This window comes from Melanaphis sacchari, unplaced genomic scaffold (assembly GCF_002803265.2).
Source record: "Melanaphis sacchari strain LSU unplaced genomic scaffold, SCAv2.0 Contig123_pilon_pilon, whole genome shotgun sequence".
NCBI lineage: Eukaryota > Metazoa > Arthropoda > Insecta > Hemiptera > Aphididae > Melanaphis > Melanaphis sacchari.
The window spans coordinates 904,985-927,414 of record NW_020270491.1 but is presented as its reverse complement, the minus strand read 5'-3'; the positions used below and the strand labels follow the sequence as shown (position 1 = coordinate 927,414).

Genomic DNA, 22,430 nt, shown 5'->3' with positions numbered 1-22,430 from the left:
CATATTGTTTTCGTTGATATCACGGGTACGTACTACGTTTCCGCGTCCGGCGGCGACCACTGGTTCCAACGATCGTGCGGCACGTATTATTCGGTATAGGTATATAATAGTGATAATACTGTAGCCGCTTATAATATTATTCTCGATATCATGTCGTAATAATAATAATAATAATAATAGGTACCGTGAAACTTCCAACGTGTAATCGTCGGCGCGCCGAAACCGTTAGTAACGATAATAATAATAACAACAACGACGAAGACGACGACGATATTATGCCAACGACACAATTTTACCGATGACACCGTTGTGATTGATCCGCGCCGCGAACGAGACTTTTGACTTTTGAGCGTACAGAGATAATCGTCCATAGCACCCGTCGCAGTCCGGTCGTGAGCGCGTACCCAAAGGCTTGTCGTCTGACCGACGAACGCTACAGCTGTGTTTTTCGGTAACGTCATGTCGCCGCAGTCTCGTCTGCCACTGTCGGTGGTATCCGCCGTGTTCGTCTTGTTGTCGGGCCATGTCGACGTCGGCAGCTGCGACCAGATCGTGTCCCGGTTCGAGTACAAGTACAGTTTCAAACCTCCGTATTTGGCGCAAAAGGACGGATCCGTGCCGTTCTGGGAGTACGGCGGAAGTACGTGATTGTGGTTTACCTCTGCTTTTCCCCTCGTCTCTGTTTAATATTTTTCTTTGTGTACATAGGTTTTTATGTCGATTAATTGATTATTTCCCACACTGAACGATTCATGTACGTCTGATCACATTATATTTGGTAACGAATCCTAGAAACAGCTTCTGTAATCTCTATGTCCTACCGATAGCTGGTAATAACTGTACAGTATGCTTGCACTCGAGAAGCTATTGATATTTTTTTTCTAAAATTAACAATTTGCACTTAAAATGTTTGTAGCGAAAAACATATTAAATAAAAAACTTTTAAAGCTTATTTATTGTTAAGTGATTGTAAAAAATAACAATAATTTTAAAACACTTTTTTACAAAAAATCATATCTACATAGTTCGTACCTACTAATTAATATTAATATGAGATATCTTTGTAATACAGTTGATTGTCTGATACACATTCAAACATTTATTAAAGGAGACATTCATAAATTTTAAAATTATTATCTCAACAAAATTATCAAAAGTATCAAAAAATACAGTTAACAAAAAAAACATCATAGTGGTAGATATGTATTTACATTTTAAAATACTTTCCAGTGTGCTTTATTTTTAAATGCTTTAGTAAAAATGAGAAGTTTAAATCGATTTTAAATCACTCATACACAGTCTATCCTTATGCAAATTTGTTATAATTTTTGTTAATAATTTATTATGAGTTAGAATTTTGTTTTTATTTTATATTATAGATGCTATTGCCAGTGCAGATAATGTTCGAATTGCGCCGTCTTTAAAAAGTCAAAAAGGTTTGTTCTTATCTAATTTATTATAGTATAATTTATATTTATTCTTATAGTATAATTACGATATGAAGTTTATTTTATTTTATTAACAATAATATTACTATTTAAAAAATTTGCAGTAGTATTTAATGAGTATTCATAACTGTAAGAAAATTATATAGTTTTATTTAATGATAAAATTTCAAATTAAACGTTTTACATTTTGTTATATTTATATAATTTATGTTTGACAAAGATTATGTTATGAATAGTAAAGTTGTGTAAACCTTTTAAATGCATTTTATAATAAAAAGTTAAAAATTGTAGTAATGAGCTCTTTTTTTTTAATATAAATTTATCTAAAAAAAAATAAATAAAATGTTTTCATCCTATAATTTAATAACTAAAATAGTTTTTTGATAGTATTTTTTTTACTAATTTATTTTTTTTATCTTTGAATACATAAATTATAAAATATAGATTTTTAAAATTAAGTCAGTTAGAAACACATGTTTCATTATTATCAACTTATATTAATGTAGAATTGAAAATATAATTTTTTTTGTAGGTGCAATTTGGACAAAAAGTCAAACAAAGTTTGATTGGTGGACAGTTGAAATTAATTTTAGAGTCAGCGGAAGAGGTAGAATTGGTGCTGATGGCCTGGTACGTTACGTATACTATAGTACATTTTTTATATTGTGGCTTTTATTTTAATATTAAAACATGATTTTAAACAGGCATTTTGGTACACAACTTCTAAAGGTGATTATAATGGTCCAGTATTTGGTAGCTCTGACAAATGGGTTGGATTAGGAGTATTTTTTGATTCTTTCGACAATGATGGCAAACACAATAATCCATATATTATGGGAGTAGTAAATGATGGAACACAAGTTTTTGACCATGCAAAGTAAATTAACCAATTAATTTATGGAATTAGTAATTTATTTACCATGTTTTTTTTCTTTTTAGTGATGGTTCTACTCAACAGTTATCTGGATGTTTGAGAGATTTTAGAAATAAACCTTATGCGACAAGAGCTAAAATTGAATATTATATGAACACATTAACAGTATGTATTGTTGTTTGTCTATACTACAGAGGAATTTGTCCCCATATGTGTTGACTGAGTCTTTATTAACTTATATAGTCATAACATAGCAAATTTAACGTTCAAAAAAATCTATTTTAATCAGTTATTTTTAATATTAGAGTAAATTAATTTTTTAGATGCTTTAATAGAGAATATTCGGTGCTAGTTTGATATGCGCTCTACAGACAAGTTTCTGTTTCGATATGCACTCTACAGACTAGTTTCTGGTTCAGTATGCGCTATACATATGTTCTTTTTATTACTGGCTTTCATTCACATTCTGGATGTCTTCTAGCATGGCGAGAAAAAGATCCGACCTGTTTTGATGGTAAAGCCGCCAGCAATAGTAATCAAAATGAGACTGCAAATGATTTAAAGGAGCACGCCTCATTTTCTTTAATAATTTAATTTTTGCGTCCAACTATAATCTCTCAATGTTTTGAGTGTGAGCTCCTGTATTGGCACAACACATGACATTTGGTGATTTACTGTTTTATGTACAAAACCACGGCTTATGAGACACCTATATGCAGGCCATTCATCAGAATGAATTTCTTATCCTACCTCACATTCATGTTCTATTATCAGTAAAAGTGTTTGTCTATCGCATCAATGAACATAAAAATAACGGCAATCGTTTTCATTTTTTAAGTCAAATACCCAGGAGCCATCTACACGTGCACCATGATTTCGGTTATTAATAACTTCAGCATTTATATCTGTTGAGAAGGGAGGAGCATCTCCAATTAATAATCTACCCCTATTGTACTTCCTTTGGCCAGCGAAACGAGCTTCGTCAATTTGAATTGGATTTTGTGCATTTCCAACCATTTTTCTTTTAGTCTTCAAAACAGCTGAGCATACTTCTCGGCAACTATTAAACCAGTCGGTTAAACACGCTCCTTGCTTCTTCCTGTCCGATCCATTACCATTTGTGTGGGTAATTCCAATACAAACATAAATACAAGTTCAACGATTTGACAAAGTGTTAACCCACTATTGAAACGTTGGTTCAAGTCAGTAAAATGAAAAAATCTGCTGCCAGCACGTGCCAATCTTGTTATCTGACAACCTTGTTTTGTACACCGAAAAATGACCATCCACTCCCCATTACAGCATTTCCGACGTTTGACTTGCATTTCTGTGTCGCATTTATAACAGGGGGCGATGTCTTCGGCACTTTTCAACAATTCTTTCTCTACTAGAAACCAATGACACTCGATCTCATTTACCACTACTGTACTATAAAATTTGTGAAATATCATCACAGCCATCTCAATTAACCAAGTAATATACAAAAAAAAAAAAAAAATATTATATAAAAATAAAATATTTTATTTGTAACAATATTTGTGAATACTAGAAAACGACTGCAATAAAACTTACAGTAGGTAATAGAATTTAAGGTAAAGACAATCAAAGATAAGATAATAAAATCAAAAGAAAAACCTAACATATCATATATAAAAACGAGGCTGATTGTTATTGTCTAATATTCTGGTACCAAACGTAGATCGAGTGTAGAACAACAAAACTTGTAGAGCGCATACCAAACTAGCACCGAATATTCTTATCTTTAAATTGTAAATAATTAATAATTCACTCTAATATTAAAAATTAAAGAATATAATGGATTCTTCTGAATGTAAAGTATACTAAGTTATGTGTTTAAAAAAAATGAGATTTAAGTGTGGACAATATTCTATTAATACCATGGTAGAGAAATAATAAAAATCTTTTGCCAAAATTTGTAAAAGAGCACTATAAAAAAAAAGTCATTAATGTGTTTAAGTTATAGTTCTGGTTAAAATAATATAAAAATATAAAAATAACACAGTATAGTTAATACACAATATTACTACAACTATTTCTGATACCAAACAAGTAATATTTTATCAATAAATAATAGCACTATTACACAATATTATAGTTAATCATTTTTTTGAATTCATTAAGCTTCTCACTGGTCATCTTATTCTATGCGTTCTATAGCTAATTCTTACTTATTGATTTCAAAAACAAAAATACCCATCTTTATTGTTCATACAACTCCAGTTTCAGTACCTTATTTTAGTTTTGTTTGATTATAAATTATAACTTTATGCAATAACACAACTTAGTATATTTAATACATTATTAAACAACAAAATAATGTTTTATATTATTGTTTTTATTGTATTAATTATTTTTTTCAATGTTCAAACACGGTTTATTTATTGTATAAACAAATACATATGCTAGAAGAAAACTTCCAACCACTTTTTGATATAAATGATAATGAACATCCCATTAAATAGAACATATATTGATCAACCTTTTCCAATACCTTACCCAACTAAGCACACAATACCTCCAGAATTAATATTTATAGTTAAGAAATGACTCAACAAATAAGTACCTAGACATAACATAACAATTAACATTATTTTTAAAAACTTATCAAAAAAATAGGCAATACTATTTTTAAATACACATTTATAATCTTACTCTGAGTAAATAAGTTATCATACCACCCCTTAAGCTTCTTCTCAATGCTTCTTTCCCAAAAAAATTAATTATATTTAAAAAATCATTCTAAAAAGAATCTATCCTATTCTCTTATCAAATTTATTGATTGTATAATTTAAGAAAACATATCTGCATGTTTTATGCTTTTATTGATATTATCATTTAAAGTAAGTTATAGCTATGTAAAATATTACATTTTTAAAATGTTCTTAACTCACTTTAAAATGATATTTCAATAAAAGCATATGAAATATTATTCTTACCTTTAAGTTTAATAATAGGTAAATTGACTCCAATATTAAAATTAAGAACATAAAATGTATTCTGTTGAATGCAAATTTGGTATGATGTACGTTAATAAAACAGAGACAACACATGTGGGTATAACATTCTTTTAATATAGATTTCAAATAAAAAAATAATATATCTAATAATTTACTAGTTTCTAGTCTATAAATCAATAAATTAATAACTAAAAATTGAAATAATAAATAATTGCTTTTATTTGTTAAGATATTTTTCCATAGTGGCAATACTAATAACGAAAAGGACTTTGAAATTTGCTTCCGAAGTGAAAATGTTTTTCTACCTAAGAATGGTTATTTTGGTGTGTCTGCTGCTACTGGAGGTCTTGCAGGTTGTGTATTGTTTTTTTAACAGAATAATTTTTAATTCTTTAATGTATAAAATAGGTTAGTTATTAAAAACAATTTTATATTTCAGATGATCATGATGTTCATCATTTTTTGACATATAGTGTTTATCCACCGGGAACAACATTTAAATCAGCTAGTACATCTCAGCAGACATCAGATGAAGAAAATAAATTAACCAGAGAGTATGCAGATTACCAACGTAAATTAGATCAAGAAAAAGAAGAGTAAGATATTTAATAAGTACTAATTTACTCTCGGTAAATCAAACCTTGTCTCAAGAAAACACCACACCCGCATGTGTTATCTCCGTCTTACATACATACAATAAAGCAAATTTTCATTCAGCAGAATCTATTTTATGTTGTTAGCTTTAATATTAGAGTAAATTTACTTCATTATCAAACTTAAAGGTAAGAATTTTATTTTGGTCATTACATAGGCTTTTATTTATATTATAATTTCAAAGTAAGTTATGAGCATTTTAAAAAGTTTTAATATTTTACATAGCTATATATTTTACATAACTCAGTTTAAAATTAAAATATCAATAAAATCCTATGTGATGGGTGATGGCCTAGATAAAATTCTTACCTTAAAGTTTGATAATAGATTAATTTACTTTAATATCAAAGCTAACAACATAAAATTAATTATGTTGAACGAAAATTTACTATGTTGTATGTACGTAAGAAGAGATTACACAAGCAGGTGCTGCGTCCTCTTAAGCACAGAAATCATGCGTATAAATAGTAATAAGTTTTTTAACACATATTTTTATTAAATTGAAATGTTTTTAAGCTTTATTGTTTAGACTGTATTTACATTAATAGTATGGTATATTTTTTATTTATTTATATTTATTTGTTTATTATTTAGTTATCATAAGCAGCATCCAGAAACTAAAACTAGAGAAGATAACGAGTTTGAAGATTGGTATGAAACAGATAGTCAAAGAGAATTAAATCAGATATTCTCTGGTCAAAGTCAGATTGCAGATTCTGTAAAAGTATTAAGCCAAAAACTAGATGAAGTAGTCGGTCGTCAGGAACGAACACTCAGTTTGTTATCTACTGTTCAATCAACTATGGCGGTTGTTGGATCATTGGGTGGTGTACAAGGACAACCTAATGGTAATACATTTTTAATAATTATTTGTATAAATGTATTGATATTTTTTGTGTATTTATAATATAGTACAAATTCCACAAGGAAATGCAGGAATGGGAAGACAAGATGTTGATGTATTGATAAACAACCAAAATGGTATCATCAACTCTGTGAGAGAAGTTAGGTATTATTTTATATTTTAAATATTTAACAAGTTATATATTATTTAAAATTGTGGTTACTATTAAAACTTCTTTATTTTTTGTTATCAAAAAGAAATAAAATAGTGTTATAATTTTAAAGTAGCTGGCATTGATATAAATTATAATGTTATTTATCTCAGTGATAAATGGTAAATTGTTTTATCAGTTGTATGAGTGAGTTTCATAAGTTGTGATAGCAATTTTATTTATTTGAACTAATATTATCGGGATTAATGTTTATTAATCATATCTCAAAAGTTCCATTAAAAATTAAATTAAATCTATACTTTTTATAGGAACTTAATGGCAGAAGTATATTCAAAGACTGAAAACATAATTAAAAACCAAGCTCATCAACCAACAGCTCAAGTTCAACCATTAGGCTATGACCAAGCATCAATAATGCATGAAATCAGAGACTCATTGAATACAATCAAACGGGAATCTGCACAGAAAGCTGGGTATTCACAACAATTATCATGTCCTACTTGTGCAACCAATACAATTGTTTTGGTTGCTGCAGTGAGCCAAACATTATTATTTATTGTCTACACTATTTATAAGTAAGTTAAGACAATGTTAATAGATATTTAAAATTAGTGGTATATCCTGTTGGAGGTTTGGGGAATTAATCATCATTTGAATTATATAATGTAATTACATTTTTTTATACTTAAGGATGCGTAGACCAAAAGAGTTTTAAACTGCTGAGTTAGTAGATGTTTCCTTTAATTTTGGCCTATTGATATGAAAATAATCCATTTTATGAATATAACAGGTTATATAGTTTATCAGTCTTCTAATAAGCTTACGGTTCTAGTGTAACTTGTACAAAATTATAAGATATTTCACAAGGATATTTCTCAAAGTTTTGCTAAATATTATATCACAAATGTATAAATACCATATAAAGATTAAACACTATTTTTTAGTAAAACAAAAAAAAATATATTGTTTAAATGATAAAATGAAAAAGTTTATTATTTTATTGGCTGACAAAATGTCTTTGGTTTGGTGATAAATTATTGATGAATATGTTCATTGTTTTTTTGTTCTATCACGGCAGTTTTTGTTATCAGCTATTACTTGTTGAAATTTTGTTGATTATTCATTCTGATTTATGACATTAAATTAGTTCTTACCTTAGAAATGTAACATATTTTATTGTGATTTGTGTTGGCTAAAAAAATGTTAGCTTCAGCTAAATGGACAATATATGGTATTCTTAATTTAAAGTTATGACTCAAAATCTAAAAGAAGATTAAAATTACTTCATACAAATATCATTTGCTTTTAATTAAATTTTCTGATTTCAAAAAAGTAAAAAAAGGCCTCCGCTAAATGTTTGTCTTTACATATTCCTACATATTCTATTGTAAGGGTCACTAATTAACGGACTGCGGTCCTGATACGAACCATGAACTTTTTTTATGGACCCTTATTCACAGAGTAGTTTTTAAATTAGTATAATATAAATATAGAAACTATAAATGTGCTATATACAATTTGTGTTACATGATAAAAAAATTATTTAAGTAATTCATTAACATGTGTAAAAGTTATTGAAACTGTTTGGACTACAGAAAGTTTAGTAAGTTTCAAAATGGACCCCCATAGAAATTAGTTGGCGATCCCTGTTCTACCGTTTCAACTATGTCTAGATTCTGAATATGTTACTATCCAAATTTAATCTTAATAATTTTACTGTAGAATGAATACATTACTTAATATCATAAAATTAAACAATATTTCCATTTCTGATTACTGTTGATGTAATTTTAATTCGAATATCAAACATTTGATATCTAGTGTGTGTATTAGCTAAATAATTGTTTTTTTTTTGTTACAGGAACAGTAAAGAATCACAAGCTAAAAAATTCTATTGAACCTTGGAAATAAGAGCAGAAATAAATAAATAATACTATGTATATAATTAGGAGATTTCATTAATTATTACAACTGTGTTAAAATATAATTGATACCTCTTATGAATAAGATAATAGTAAAAATGTATTTTTTCTGTACAGATTAATCATCTGTACAAAAAATTTACCTTAATAATTTTTTTTTTTCTATGTAATTAATGACTTATTATTTAATTAAGATAATTTTTTTAAGGTTGTTTTACTTTTCATTGCAATAAGATCGTGTTGTGATTTATAAAATAAATTTAATTATCAATTCAAAACATTGTAACCAAAATTTAAATTCAAGTTGATTTGTTATTTACCACAACATTATTTATGTTAATTTTGATATGTTTTTTAAAAATTTTAAATGGAAAATAAAAACCAACAAACAAATTAATAATTTTTAATAATTTTTATTTTAATGCATTGTCAATAATTATGTTGTAGAATTGATTTATAGTTAATAGATAATAACCGTTTAGATTTAATTAGTAACTTATGATATTATATAAATACATAGGTAAATTGGTATTATTATAAAATAATATGTTTTTAGTAAATGTAAAAAAATTAAGAACACATATAAGAAGGTCAACTTTAAAAATAAGACAGGCTTTGTGGAGGTTTTTTTTTTATGCGGCAAAATGTTCATAGCCTGGTTTAAAATGTCCGTTAATACAATATAATAATAGTAAGGCCCTGGGCAATGTAATCAAACATGTGTCATTACGCAAAACAATATAAATATATAATATTATGTATAGTATCGTTGGGCTGTCATTAGTAGGTACACACATAATAATAATTGCCATGACGACAAGATATTTCATAAAAAAATAACAAATCTATCGTGTGAAAAATATGCATTAAATTAACGTGCAAGTGGACCCGTGCATGACTTCTGACAAGAACATTGGCGTACCGGCCCCGAGACCACCGTCCGTCTTCTCCTGTTCGTTCTCTTGATCGTACTCGCAATCGAAGTACCGACTCTGCAAACGACAAAAATAAGGTTGTAATGAACGATAATATGTAATTGAGAAAAAAAAACAACACTCTAATAAGAAGTAAACGCGATTATTTTCGCAACAAAACTCTTGTCGTCGTACGTCTCAGGGCATAGACGATTCGGAATAGAACTGTTTGATCGGTTCGCTTAAGGTGGACAGAGCTTTCCGACGCGGCGATACCCGATTATAGGTATTCTTCAAGGACGATTTATTTAAATTTTATGATTAATTCCTATTGTCAGTATCTACTATTAATTTCCATTAACAATTATTGTTAATGACTGTTGACTGTTGCGATCGATCGGTCACAACAGTAAACCGTATGATGCGCCATAATGTACATAATCGATTAAATTATTTTAGTTTGAAAAAGTTTTAAAATTTTAGTAGCGTTTTCAATGACTAGTAGTTCAATCTTTTCGTTAGTTTATTATGTATGGATGTAATATTATTCCCTTCCTTCAAGTGTTCACGTCTAGTAACTATCAACACATTTACTTATTATATTAACTTGTATATAGATTGTAAATTTTTAAATAAATAAAAAAAAAAAAGATATAATATTATCTAGTACGTGTAGGTAAAATGACAAGCACACATCAAAATATAATCGCGACATGCTGCACGAGACGACGTGAAACGTGAATACAATATTAGAATAGTGTTTTTGTAAATTAAACATAAATAAAATATATTATATCGAGACATGACATTCGCCAATTTCGGCTCCTTGCAGGTTGAACCGTCGGTTATACAAAGGCGTGTGTGCGTGTATGTTACATGAGCTGTTCGTCGACGTCGAGGTTGCAAACCGTCTCCGTCGGCATAACAGGAGTGTGCTACATTTTAATTCCAGAGCACACATCTTGTTACGCCGAAAGAGATGGTTCACTGTATCTATCATATATATAATATTTAGTATAGGTATCCATGTTGCAGCGCTTTTGTAAAAATAATTCTAATAATTGTGTATTAAGTATAAACTGCATAAGCTTGGAGAAAGTTAAAACAATGGTTTTCTATAGGTACTATATTTTATAATTTATACAAATTAAAATATGTTCGAGTATGACGGTTAATGAATACAATATTAGAAAAAACTGTTTGTGATAAATTAAAAAGATATAAATGTATTAAGTTTTATTCGTTTACATACATATTATGTAATGATCAAAATGTAACTTATTTATTTTTATATGAACTGGAAAAAACCTTTTCGAACATAGCTCAATATGTGGTAATAATTTAATTATTGTAAGACAAAATATTTTACTATACATACTCATAAAAAATAATAATTAATAATTAATAAAATGTGGTAGTATAACAATAAAAAATAAATAAATATCATGAATAAAATGACAAAAACACTTAAAGCTACATAAACACTACGTTTGAAAATATGGCATGATATAAACATGATGTTAGTTGGCTAATGATCTATACTCTATGAAAAAATAATATAGAACTATATTATAGTTATTATTATTTGATTAAAATAAAAATAAATCAAACCGCTTAGTTCATATTATGATAGAATGATAGATATACTTATTTTAATCAACATGTGATTAATAATATATGCGAACAGAAATATTGGCAAATGCGTAAGTATATTAACACGTTTACATAATAAACAGAGCCGTAGGTACTCTGGCTGGTTTTCTCCGGTTATTTGTCCGTGGTTCAGCCCCCTAAATCTACTTTAAAGAGACCCGTGCTTACAAAAAAATTAAAAATCCTGACGGCCGTAGCTTAGGTGGGAGCCCCCTACCACTTTTTAGAACTTGTTCGTTTATTAACATTGCATCCGCATAATATTATTATGTATTATACATTAATCATTAATTATTAGGTTTTGTGTGTAGTAAGACAAATTTTTCTTCAAAAAATCAGGCCTAACCCTAAGGAAAATAAGGGGGCCCGGAAGAATTACTAGTTTGTTCGATTTCCGTCAAAGCTGAGTACGGCCCTGACAATAAGTAATGACGAATACAATGATAGTCGATAATATCATAAAAAACATAAATTATACAATTATACGACAAATTGAGTAGAATATCTTAGAGGATTTATGGTCACTTGCCCATCTACGTAAAGACTTTTATTACGTTCGGTTGTAATGTATGCGATTGCATGAAATCGTTGATAGCATTTTGTGTTAATGTAGCTATATATCATTAACATTAGATAACTACATCTGTGTGTAAATTCCATTTTATTTTTATGTAATAGCTATATTATACATTTATTGCAAAGGCTGTTTCGCATGTGTGTAATAATAATATACAATCGCACAAATATATTATCATAAAATAAGAAAACTAATAAAAAGTGCATTAATTAATAGATTAAGTAACCGTCTAAAAATGCAACTAAATAATCGGCTACGCTTGTGATGATAGTATATCGGTAGGTGTATATTTAATAATATAGGTAATATAGTAAAATAAAATATATAGATAGGTCAATAGATTTATATATAAATATTAAAATGCATACTATTTTTAATAATTTCCGAAAAAATAAATAAATATTCAAAAAATGTATTTGAATACTTTTCATGTATTTTTGTATTTTGTACATTTAAACTATAAAAAAGGTTTCAAATTTATGACAAAACAAATATTTTTAATCAACGTATGAATTATACATTAACCGAATTTTAATAGAATCTATTATAAGGTACAGACTTAATGTCAAAGAAATAGTAGACGAAGTAACAGGAAAGTAAATAAAACTACCTTTAACAGCAATAATCATCAGTTTACGCTCTCCTCATTAGTCGTAAAAACGAATTTTAGTAATTTAGAAAACGTTGTAAAGGTTTTTATAAAATATTTGTGCAAAATTAATTTTCCTAATACCAGTTCTATAAATAAAATTATGAAAATCATAAAAAAAAATCAATCAGTAAAATATGTGTGCACTGTGCATAGATAGACTTATAAAATGGTAATATGTGTAAATATAAATATAAATAGTTCTAACTTAATTACAGAATCGATATGAATTTAAGATATTATGTAATTTATAAATACGTACCTATATGTTAGGTTAGATATGTTTATAAATTATTTTTTATAATTGTATAAGAATCTCGTCGTAAAACAAATTATATGTATTTAAAAACTCCAGTATTAGATTACAGATACCAGTTTAGTTCAGTTGGTAAATGTATTACAATTTACAATTTACAGCTCTCATTACTATAATTCAGTATGAGTTGATGTATTATGTTAAAATAAATTTAAAAAAATAAATATTTGTTTAAGTAATAGTTTAAATAATATATATATTGTTTCTACCTACTCAGCATTAATTGTGGCTCTGGGCATAATTTATAACTACTAAATACAACACATAGGTATTTTTCGTTTAATATTATGTTGATTTATTAATTATAAAAATTAATTTTGAATCATTCAACAATTAATATTATATTATATTAGTGGGAAAGAAATACTTTTTTAAGTATTCGAATATAATTGGTACTGAATATATTTTTTAAGTAGAACTAAAATTTAAAATACGTATTCCGAATGCTTTTTATCTATTATTTAGATTACAACCCTTACAAAACTGATAGGTGTAGGCATCTATATTGGTAATACATTTTTTTTAATTCATTATAAATCAAATGAGTAACCGATGTTTTGATGTGAATTTGAAACGTGAAATCAACTTAATCTTATGAAAACTATCGAATATTTATTTACTTAATAATATTATTATAAAAACTTTTTCATAAATTTCGTTTCATTACATATTTGGTTTCAGTTCATAATATAATGATATATTTTAACTTGTCAATAAGTATTAGATACTATTGTGATAGCAAACGTTTTCAGTATCGCAATAAGATATGATATGAAACTATATTATATGGTTAAACTATAAAAAAATGTATGATGTGTAAATATTTTTAAATCGTAACAAAAGATGAAAAAAGTATATAGAACCGTTTAATCGTTCTAAGACCGGAAAATATCAAAGCACTCAGAAAAACACTTAAATGAAACCATTTTAAGTACATGGTATTAAATAGTACATCTGGGCTGGACGGATTTGACTGGTTTTGCACGAAGTGGGTTTTATCATTATTTATTTATTTTTTAATTGACAGGGTGACACTTAAAAACAATGCAATTCCCTTATTTATGACGAAAATAAATAATATCAAGTAAGTGATTCAGTATAGGGTGAAATGAATTGTATGTAATATATATAGTATTATATATTATGATTGTTTACCAGAACTGTCAATAATAATAATAATAATAATAATAATAATAATAAAACAACAATCCTTTAATGGACTTTTCTGTATACATTGCGTGTTCACACTTTGTAAGACCACACGTATATATCATAAAAATATTTTATATAGCTATACTATTGGTTTATCCGTTGAAATTCAATTTTCCTAGTAAACCGCGGTTGTCGTACAAATGTTGGCACTAGTAGTACAAATCCACGAGAATCGCATGTTAAATATTTACATAGAAATTTTTTTTTTAATTTCTAATGAGTGAAGCTAGATTGGCTAGATTGGCTGTACGTAATTATATAAGACTATGTCGCTGTAATATTATATTTAAGAATGAAATCCAGATCATAAGTTTAATGCAGCGTTAGGTTTTTATTGTTCTAAGCCTTTGTTAATGGCTAGATTCGTTTTAAAAATGATCTGGAAGACTGATAAATTTTCAAAAATGTACGATATGGCCGCCAAAACTGATTTTAACACTTTTAAATCGAATTTCATAAGTTAATCGTAGAAAAATAAACAAAAAATCTATTTAAGTTTATAATCATATAAATTTAAATTATGTTTCCAAAATAATAAATAGAAATCGCTGATCATGATATGTTTGTATTAAATTAGCTCTGAAATTATAAAATCATAATTTTAGGTTTTTAAGTACAAGTTTAGTGTAAAGTGTTTTCAAAAAATAATTTTAGTAAAATGACCTTTAAGCTATAGTTTATTTTTGTATATGAAATGAATAAAAAAAAAATTGGAATTTAGATGAATTTTTTTGCTAATGTATGATCTATGAGTATATTATTATTTAAATAAGTACCTAGCTTTGTAAGTCATATTTTTTTTCTATGTAATTTTTTTATAAGACAAATTAGACCGATATCCTTACATAATTTAGCCTTCTGTGTATATGTAAATAATATAGCCATCTACGTTCGACATTTAACCAAATCCAAAAAAAAAAAACATATTATGAACTGCTCATATTTATACCTCGATATTTTCTGGAAATAACATTTTACCTGGCATTCTAGACACCTGCAATGGTCGCTCATCTTGCACGTTATACCCAATTGGGCAGCGACCGCCTTATAAAACTCTTTGCTACTCTTATGAAATATTTCTTGTCTTACGGGCGAACCATTACTCTGGCATTCGATTTCAGAGCACGTTTGCACTCCACTTCCTCCAGCGCAAGTGTCATCGTCCGTGACCATCTGCTGTTGATGACCACCGTAATCGGAAGATTTTCCCGGCTAAAAACAAAAAAAAAAAAAACACATAACCGATACATGAGTTTATATGACTTACGAGCAGAACATAAGTGTAAAGCTATACGCAGATTATAAACGGTATTATGTAAGTATATATATTTTTATAAGTTTGTAGTTTTAATATTTTTTATAAATGTACCTATAAAATCGATATATGAATATATATAAAAAAAAAAAAAAACGTAATAGTTTAGTTTTTTTTAAGTGTAGAATTTTCCCTGACAATTATAATTACGTTTTTATTTTACAGGTTAGACAAACAGTATTATACGCAACGTCAATTTCATAACCGTAAATCCCTAAGCAGTTTTAAGCTCTTTGTGAAATATTTTATTAAATTTAATATTTATTTATGATAAGTTTTTGTTATTTTAAAAATGTATTACTATAAAAATAAAAGAGATTAATTTTTCTTTATTTAATAACTTTTTATCGGGATTTGAGATATTTATACAGCTATGTATAATATGTAGGTACAGAAAGAGAGGTCTGGAGGCAAAAACCCAAAGTTTATAATATTTACTTTACAAGTATAATTGATTCTGGGTCCAATCCCTATGAATTTTCGGATCATAATACATAACTCTTTGTGAATAATTTAATAAAGTAACCGGATATATATGCTATTTTATGTGTGTAAATATTAAACCTTATGCAAGAGAATGTTAACTCAACTCATACATCAAAGTTATATCAGGTATGATCACATTAAAATCGATTTTAAGTCTTACTTATTATCTAAAACAATTAATATTTTAAATAGACCTGTGAAAAATAATTTTTAATACCACTTTTATGTATCGTACCATTCATATTTATGACTTATTGTTAAATGATCTTTACATAATTATAAAAATGAAACAGTAATTGACAGTTTGTTGTTGATTATTATGGAAAATAAAAATAAATAATAATAATAATTAATTAATAATTTTATCTGACAAACATAATAACAATTTATTTTATACTTGATATTTATTTTATTATGTCGGTATGAAATTTCAAATAAAATCAATCCAGGCAACAAAAAAATATAAATGACAAAGCGATGATAATTAATTAATAATAATTCATCTGGCTTTGTAGAATCAATCCAATTAAAATGCGCGTTTTTGATATTTAATCTGTTTTTAATACTCAAAACTTATTATTAAACTCGAATAAATGGATTTTTTGCTCTTAGTATTGTGTTAGGTTAACAATATTTTTTTACCTCCTGCAAGCTGTGTTCGTAACTTGGCGGCGGCGACGAGGGGATTTGCTGTAGACCCATACAATCCATACTGCTGCAACCGGGCGAACATGAATCCGAGGGAGGTTTCTTGTTTTTGTCCTTGCAGTGTTTTTTCCTCTCTTTTTTCATTATCAACGCTGCTGCAGTACGCTTTATACAGAGAGGAAAACGTAACGATATTAATTATTATTTCACATTCGCAATACGATGAAAAGCATCGAAAACGTTAAAATTAGTATTGTATATTATTATACACTGCAAGTATACCTGTTTATTTTTTATGATTACATCTAGCATTTTAACGTGTATTTAATATACTTCTAGATGATGGATATAGGTGTATGCATTATGCGACGAACTCGAAAAAAGTTTAAGTACAAAAATTGATCAAGTCGATTAACAAAAATCGTAACTATAATAATGGTTTCGCGAGATGCTGTCACCCATAGTTCTCGCACGACTGATGAGGGGGAGTGACAGCGAACGACTACACCGCAGTCGACGAGAGACGGTTCAATCAGGACGACAAGGACTACACTATATTATTATTATTATTATTATTATTATTCATGGCGTTGCGATGGTGATACATGACTAGCATCCAAACGTCGTTTTATTATTTTTATCGATTTTTTTTTTTTGTTGGTTATAATCAAATATTAAGTGTGAAAAAATGCAACAGTTATATACTTGTATATATTATATACATAGTTTATAAACATGAAATATATAATATGTGTAATCGAGATATTTTACACTAGAAATATAATTGAATTAAAAACAAATCAAAATATAATGTATAACATTACATAGACACGTAATTAATGATGATTATCAGGAGGAAGGTTGGGATTTTTTTTTCTGAGAATATTATTATTCTTCAACCACCATTATGATTCAAGTTTTTCGCACCAAGAAATTTAATCTTTAATACATAGGACGTTGATTTATTTAAATATTTAAGTACTATTTATACTATATATTCTTAAAATTTAAGAAATATTTTCTAAGTCATTTCTTTTGGATATTATTTAGTAAGATTATTAATATTTTTCAGAAGAGAGCAGAAACGACTAGATATCGCAAGACGTAAAGTTTCAATCTATAAAGCAATTGCTTTCGTTCCCATCATAAAATCTACTTAAAAAATAATTCTATTGTTTACTGATATTGTCTCCTATTTATTTGTACAACGTTACTCGAACATAATTAAGTATATATTAAACATATACAGACATTATAAATCATATCATCATATTATATAGTATCTACTTATAGTATAGGTAGATTACAACAGGCGAAAATCAGCACGGGACGCGAAAATTCCGAATACAATTATAAGTACTTCGCGGCAGCCGAAAGCACGCTGCACTGTGCCGATTAAATCACCTAGAGCAGGGATCGCCAACCAATCGCGATCTTTCTAGCTGATCGTGATGACCGCGGTATAGCTCACTCGTCCGAAAAGATGGTTGACGACCCTCCCTCAACCTACGACGTACGACGTCCGTACGCACAGTCGTGTCGTTAAAATACATATTATACCTAATACTTAAATACTTAACATTAATTATAATTATTAATGTTATTGCTATTATAATAAATAATAATACTACGACCGCGTGCATACGAGACACACGCGGCGGCGGCGGCGGTGGCGCCGTCGGTATAGGTATAATACTTATTTAGGTACTTACGCGAGATCGATGGAAACGGATTGCATTCAATTTTTCGGCACGAATAATGGTTGCAGTTTATGTGTATTGAACTTCCTGCAAGCACGCGAACACACACACACACACATATACATACATATACATACATACACACATACACACACTACATTCACGCAATTGCGACCGTCACGCGAGCCGGTCGCACGGCGTATGTGCACTGCCGCGTTTACGCGTACGCAAAAAGACTCATAAACGCGCGCCAGTGTGTGTTTGTGTGTGTGTGTGCGTGTGTGTGTGTATGTTTGTGTTTTCGTGTGTATGTGTGTGTGCGTATTTGTTTGCGTTTGTGTTCGTGTGGGTTGCGTGTCCGAGCGCGATGTAGACGCCTCCGGAACGACGTTACACCGTTATTGATCTATGTTGTAGCGCGGGATCCGTCTTAGGGCGCACACTCGTCCGCGATGTGCGCCAACACACACACACACACACATATACGTCGGTAAGTAAGCGTGCGCAGACACTGTCGGCAGGGTGGGTAGTCGTAATCATAAAAGCGTTCAAATGTAGGTATACGCGAATGTACTTGCGGACCATTTTCTAACAACAACGACTATAGGGGCCGGTATGCGTTCGGGAGGGGGTAACTTTTTTCAACCGCCGCGCCGCGGGTCCAACTGAATAATACATCTCGCATAGAATAAAATAAAAAATTTAATATTACCGTTATGTGTACCTATACGAGTGTGTATATAGGTAGGTACACGTTTGAAAATTTACGATATTGCGATACGTGTAACAGAATAATAGGTGTGTATATAGAAGCACTGGTGAGCTGTGAGCGTTGATATTATTATTAAACTTTAAAACACTTACGGATATCCGATTCGGCGGCATTCATCCTACAACTTGGCTGAATAGGCGTACACGTATTGTATATACACTTTTGGGCCGACATAACGGATAGGGATTATGGTTCTCGCTGGCACAGAAGCTTCCGAGCGGTAAAGGAACTGATATTTAAACGAGCGAGAAAAGAGATGTGACGATATGACGGTTAACAATACGTATATTATGGTATCAGCTGTGTTGGATTACAGATTTGTATACAATATCGCATTCATAAGCCACATGCGCATATATATTTATATGTATATATAAATATTTAACAATGACAGCGAGTCGACACTAGTTGACAGTTGACACTATACATAAGCAGTTTATTTACACTTTCATTGTCATGGTCCATATAAATAGTTTTTATAGCTTGTAATATAATAGTGGGGCGATTTATCATTATTATTAATCTCATTATAATTAATTATTTATAAATTAAAATATAAAATTTATATTTTGGTCCTGTTTTGCATTATTTTATCGGTTTGAATATATGTAAATGAATTAAACGTTGTGTTATCGCCGACCAGGCTGGAAAAAATGACAAGACATTAATAACAACATACTCTGCGATGTTTCATCAGTTATTGATTAGTGATTACCACGGGTTTGGATTAAACTCATTAGTTTGTATGAACTACACACTGATCACTTCAATGGATGTAGAGCGTTCGTTTTTGACGTATACAAAAACATTTTGACTGACAATAAAGTCAGTTTCACAACTGGAAATCTAGCTAAATAATGGTTGTCAATTATTAAATTAATTTAAATTATTTTTTCATTTTTATTTATTTTATTTTATAACCTGTTTAAGTTAATTTTTGGTTATTTTTTGTTTTTTTTCAAATAATTTTATGTTTTTTTGTTGTTTATTATGCTTTAAAGTCCTACTTAAGCCTAAAAATTAATATTCATTGAACATTAAACATAAGACTATAGAAACAAAAAGGTAGGCAAGTGGGTACTGCTGTGATGTATATAAGTATATAAGTATATTAGGTATCAAGTGGGTCACTTTTATGAGTGTATTAAACTTGAATTTAATAATAAATCATTGTATACTATATCACTGAATTTATTTCATGATATGTTTTTAAAATAGTAATTAAAGTAATTTATTTTACCACTAAGATTATAGTAGAATGGTATAATTTTTTCCAAAAATATTGTATTTATTATATTATTAATATTTTATTATTACAATAACACATATTTATGCAATATTTTATCAACTTATGTAAAAAAAATAAAATTGGATTTGCGTAAAAATTTCTGTTTTTCTTTGATTGTTTTATTTATTTTTTTATATTCATGTAAAAAAATTTAAATTTGACTTCTCTAGAGTATTAACTAAATCCAATTTTAAATCTAAAACAATTTTCAGTTTAGAAAATCAAAGTATTTTATCAATAACTTATCGAGTACTCAACCACAAAAAAATAAATACATCATAGTAAAATTAATACATTCATCGCTCTGGTCGAAAACCAAAATTAGACCAGTTTATAATATTAGTTAAAATATTTCAAAGTTTAAATAGAAAATGATAATGATGGACATTTTCGAGTCTTTGTAATTAATATTGTTTAAATAATAAATGTATAATAAATTATAACTAATATTGTATTTTTCGTTTAAATATTATTCATTTTTGAAAAGAATTGATTTTCAAAAATTTATCAGTACAAAATAATTTGTATATTTTTATAATTTCAAATATTAAGCACAAAAATACTCAATAGAATTCGTAATATTACGAAATTATAACAAAATCTTTTAGAGTGAAACGAGAACATTTTTTTTTACTATTAACAGGTATATTAAGTTTTTAGTCTTAACATTTGCACCCGATTTCGTCTTGTAACTCGAGTACATAGCAGGCAACCTTTAAAAATTGTTTAAGACAGTAAAACATACAACTATAGTCTATGTTACAGTACATATAGATAGTATTTGGCGTAGTGGAACGGTGTACAAAATCACATATTTATAATATTATAAATAAATTCATCGACAACATGTGCAATCGTAAAAATAAGATTTATATATATAATAAAAGTATACAAAAAACTTATTGTTTAAAAAAATCTAAGTTTCGGTAGAAATAAATGCATGTTTATAGACGATATATTATAATATTATTTTTATGTTTAACGGTGATATATATATAATATATATAGTATCATACACTAGAACGATTTTTAAAATAATTATTTTTGGTTCATATAATATATTCACCGCCGTAGCCGCACTAAATATCGTGTATACACAAATTTTGAATTCGCGATAAAATGTTCACCCTGTACAAACACATACTACCTATACAGCCGCAGATGTACACAATATATATACGACCCACTGGCTGCTGCCACCCCTAAATCTATACCTTTCCCGGCGGGCCATGGCGTTTCCTCTCGCGCTATACCGTTTCTTTTTAAGCTGTACAGCGCAAGAACACTTCTACGGCGTGCTTAGACCTTTACCTAACCTTTGTACGTGCCGTTCGCTCGGTGCGCTTTTGACGGACGTTTCGTTCGCAAGACAGTAGACGCATGCGTGCCGTCGCCGTCGCCGCCGCCGCCGTTCTTCTTATACATAGTATATAAATATATCATGTTATCTTGTATGTTATACAAAAGTTTCGGTAGAAACGAAAAAAAAAAAATACTACCCTAAAACAGTAATATAAAGTTGCTCTGATCAAAATTAAAATTGTTTAACTTTAAATACGGACAAATAGATCCTACGTATACTATATTGTGGTATAAATCATTTTTATATTCAACACGATGATTACAGTTGGACTAAAAGTCACAACAACGCAATGGTGGATTATAAAAAAAACTTTAATTCCCAAAAAAGCTTTTTAAATATCTAACAATATTGTAATATCTTGTACTACTTACATAGTCCTACAGGGACCCGGATGACCTGTTTTGGGTATAAAGTATAAATATATGTTTATTTGAAATTTTTAGAACACCTTGTCTTCAAATTGATAATACGAGTATATTAGTATAAATTAATATTATTAAACAAAATAAATGAGTGCATTTTTTAATAAAGTTTAATAGACGTTACTGTGACTGTTTATCCCTGTATCAAAATTGTCGGTGACTAGTTAAGAATACAAAGGTTTTAATATATAATTTGAACTTTTACTGAATTATACATGTATAT

General features: G+C 28.5%; 2 protein-coding genes across 3 annotated transcripts; one reads left to right on the top strand and one right to left on the bottom strand.

The window, feature by feature from the left end:
- The first annotated feature begins 190 nt into the window (after nt 1-190).
- LOC112590956 (protein ERGIC-53) lies at nt 191-8,931 on the top strand. Its single transcript, XM_025334573.1, has 11 exons — nt 191-640; nt 1,380-1,436; nt 1,981-2,078; nt 2,153-2,325; nt 2,388-2,487; nt 5,530-5,653; nt 5,740-5,896; nt 6,549-6,802; nt 6,867-6,963; nt 7,279-7,545; nt 8,832-8,931. The coding sequence occupies exons 1-11, from the start codon at nt 460-462 to the stop codon at nt 8,866-8,868; spliced, it is 1,545 nt and encodes a 514-aa protein (XP_025190358.1). The 5' UTR covers nt 191-459; the 3' UTR covers nt 8,869-8,931.
- A 522-nt stretch (nt 8,932-9,453) lies between these two features.
- Nucleotides 9,454-18,746, bottom strand: LOC112590983. Of its 2 annotated transcripts, none has more exons than XM_025334602.1 (4): nt 18,375-18,746; nt 16,657-16,827; nt 15,192-15,425; nt 9,454-9,884 (listed from the first exon to the last, which is right to left on the bottom strand). In XM_025334602.1, the coding sequence occupies exons 2-4, from the start codon at nt 16,804-16,806 to the stop codon at nt 9,759-9,761; spliced, it is 510 nt and encodes a 169-aa protein (XP_025190387.1). In that variant the 5' UTR covers nt 16,807-16,827; nt 18,375-18,746; the 3' UTR covers nt 9,454-9,758. The 2 variants fall into 2 exon arrangements, with proteins under 2 accessions (XP_025190387.1, XP_025190386.1); XM_025334601.1 differs by lacking the exon at nt 18,375-18,746 and adding an exon at nt 16,945-17,174.
- Between the last annotated feature and the right edge of the window lie 3,684 nt (nt 18,747-22,430).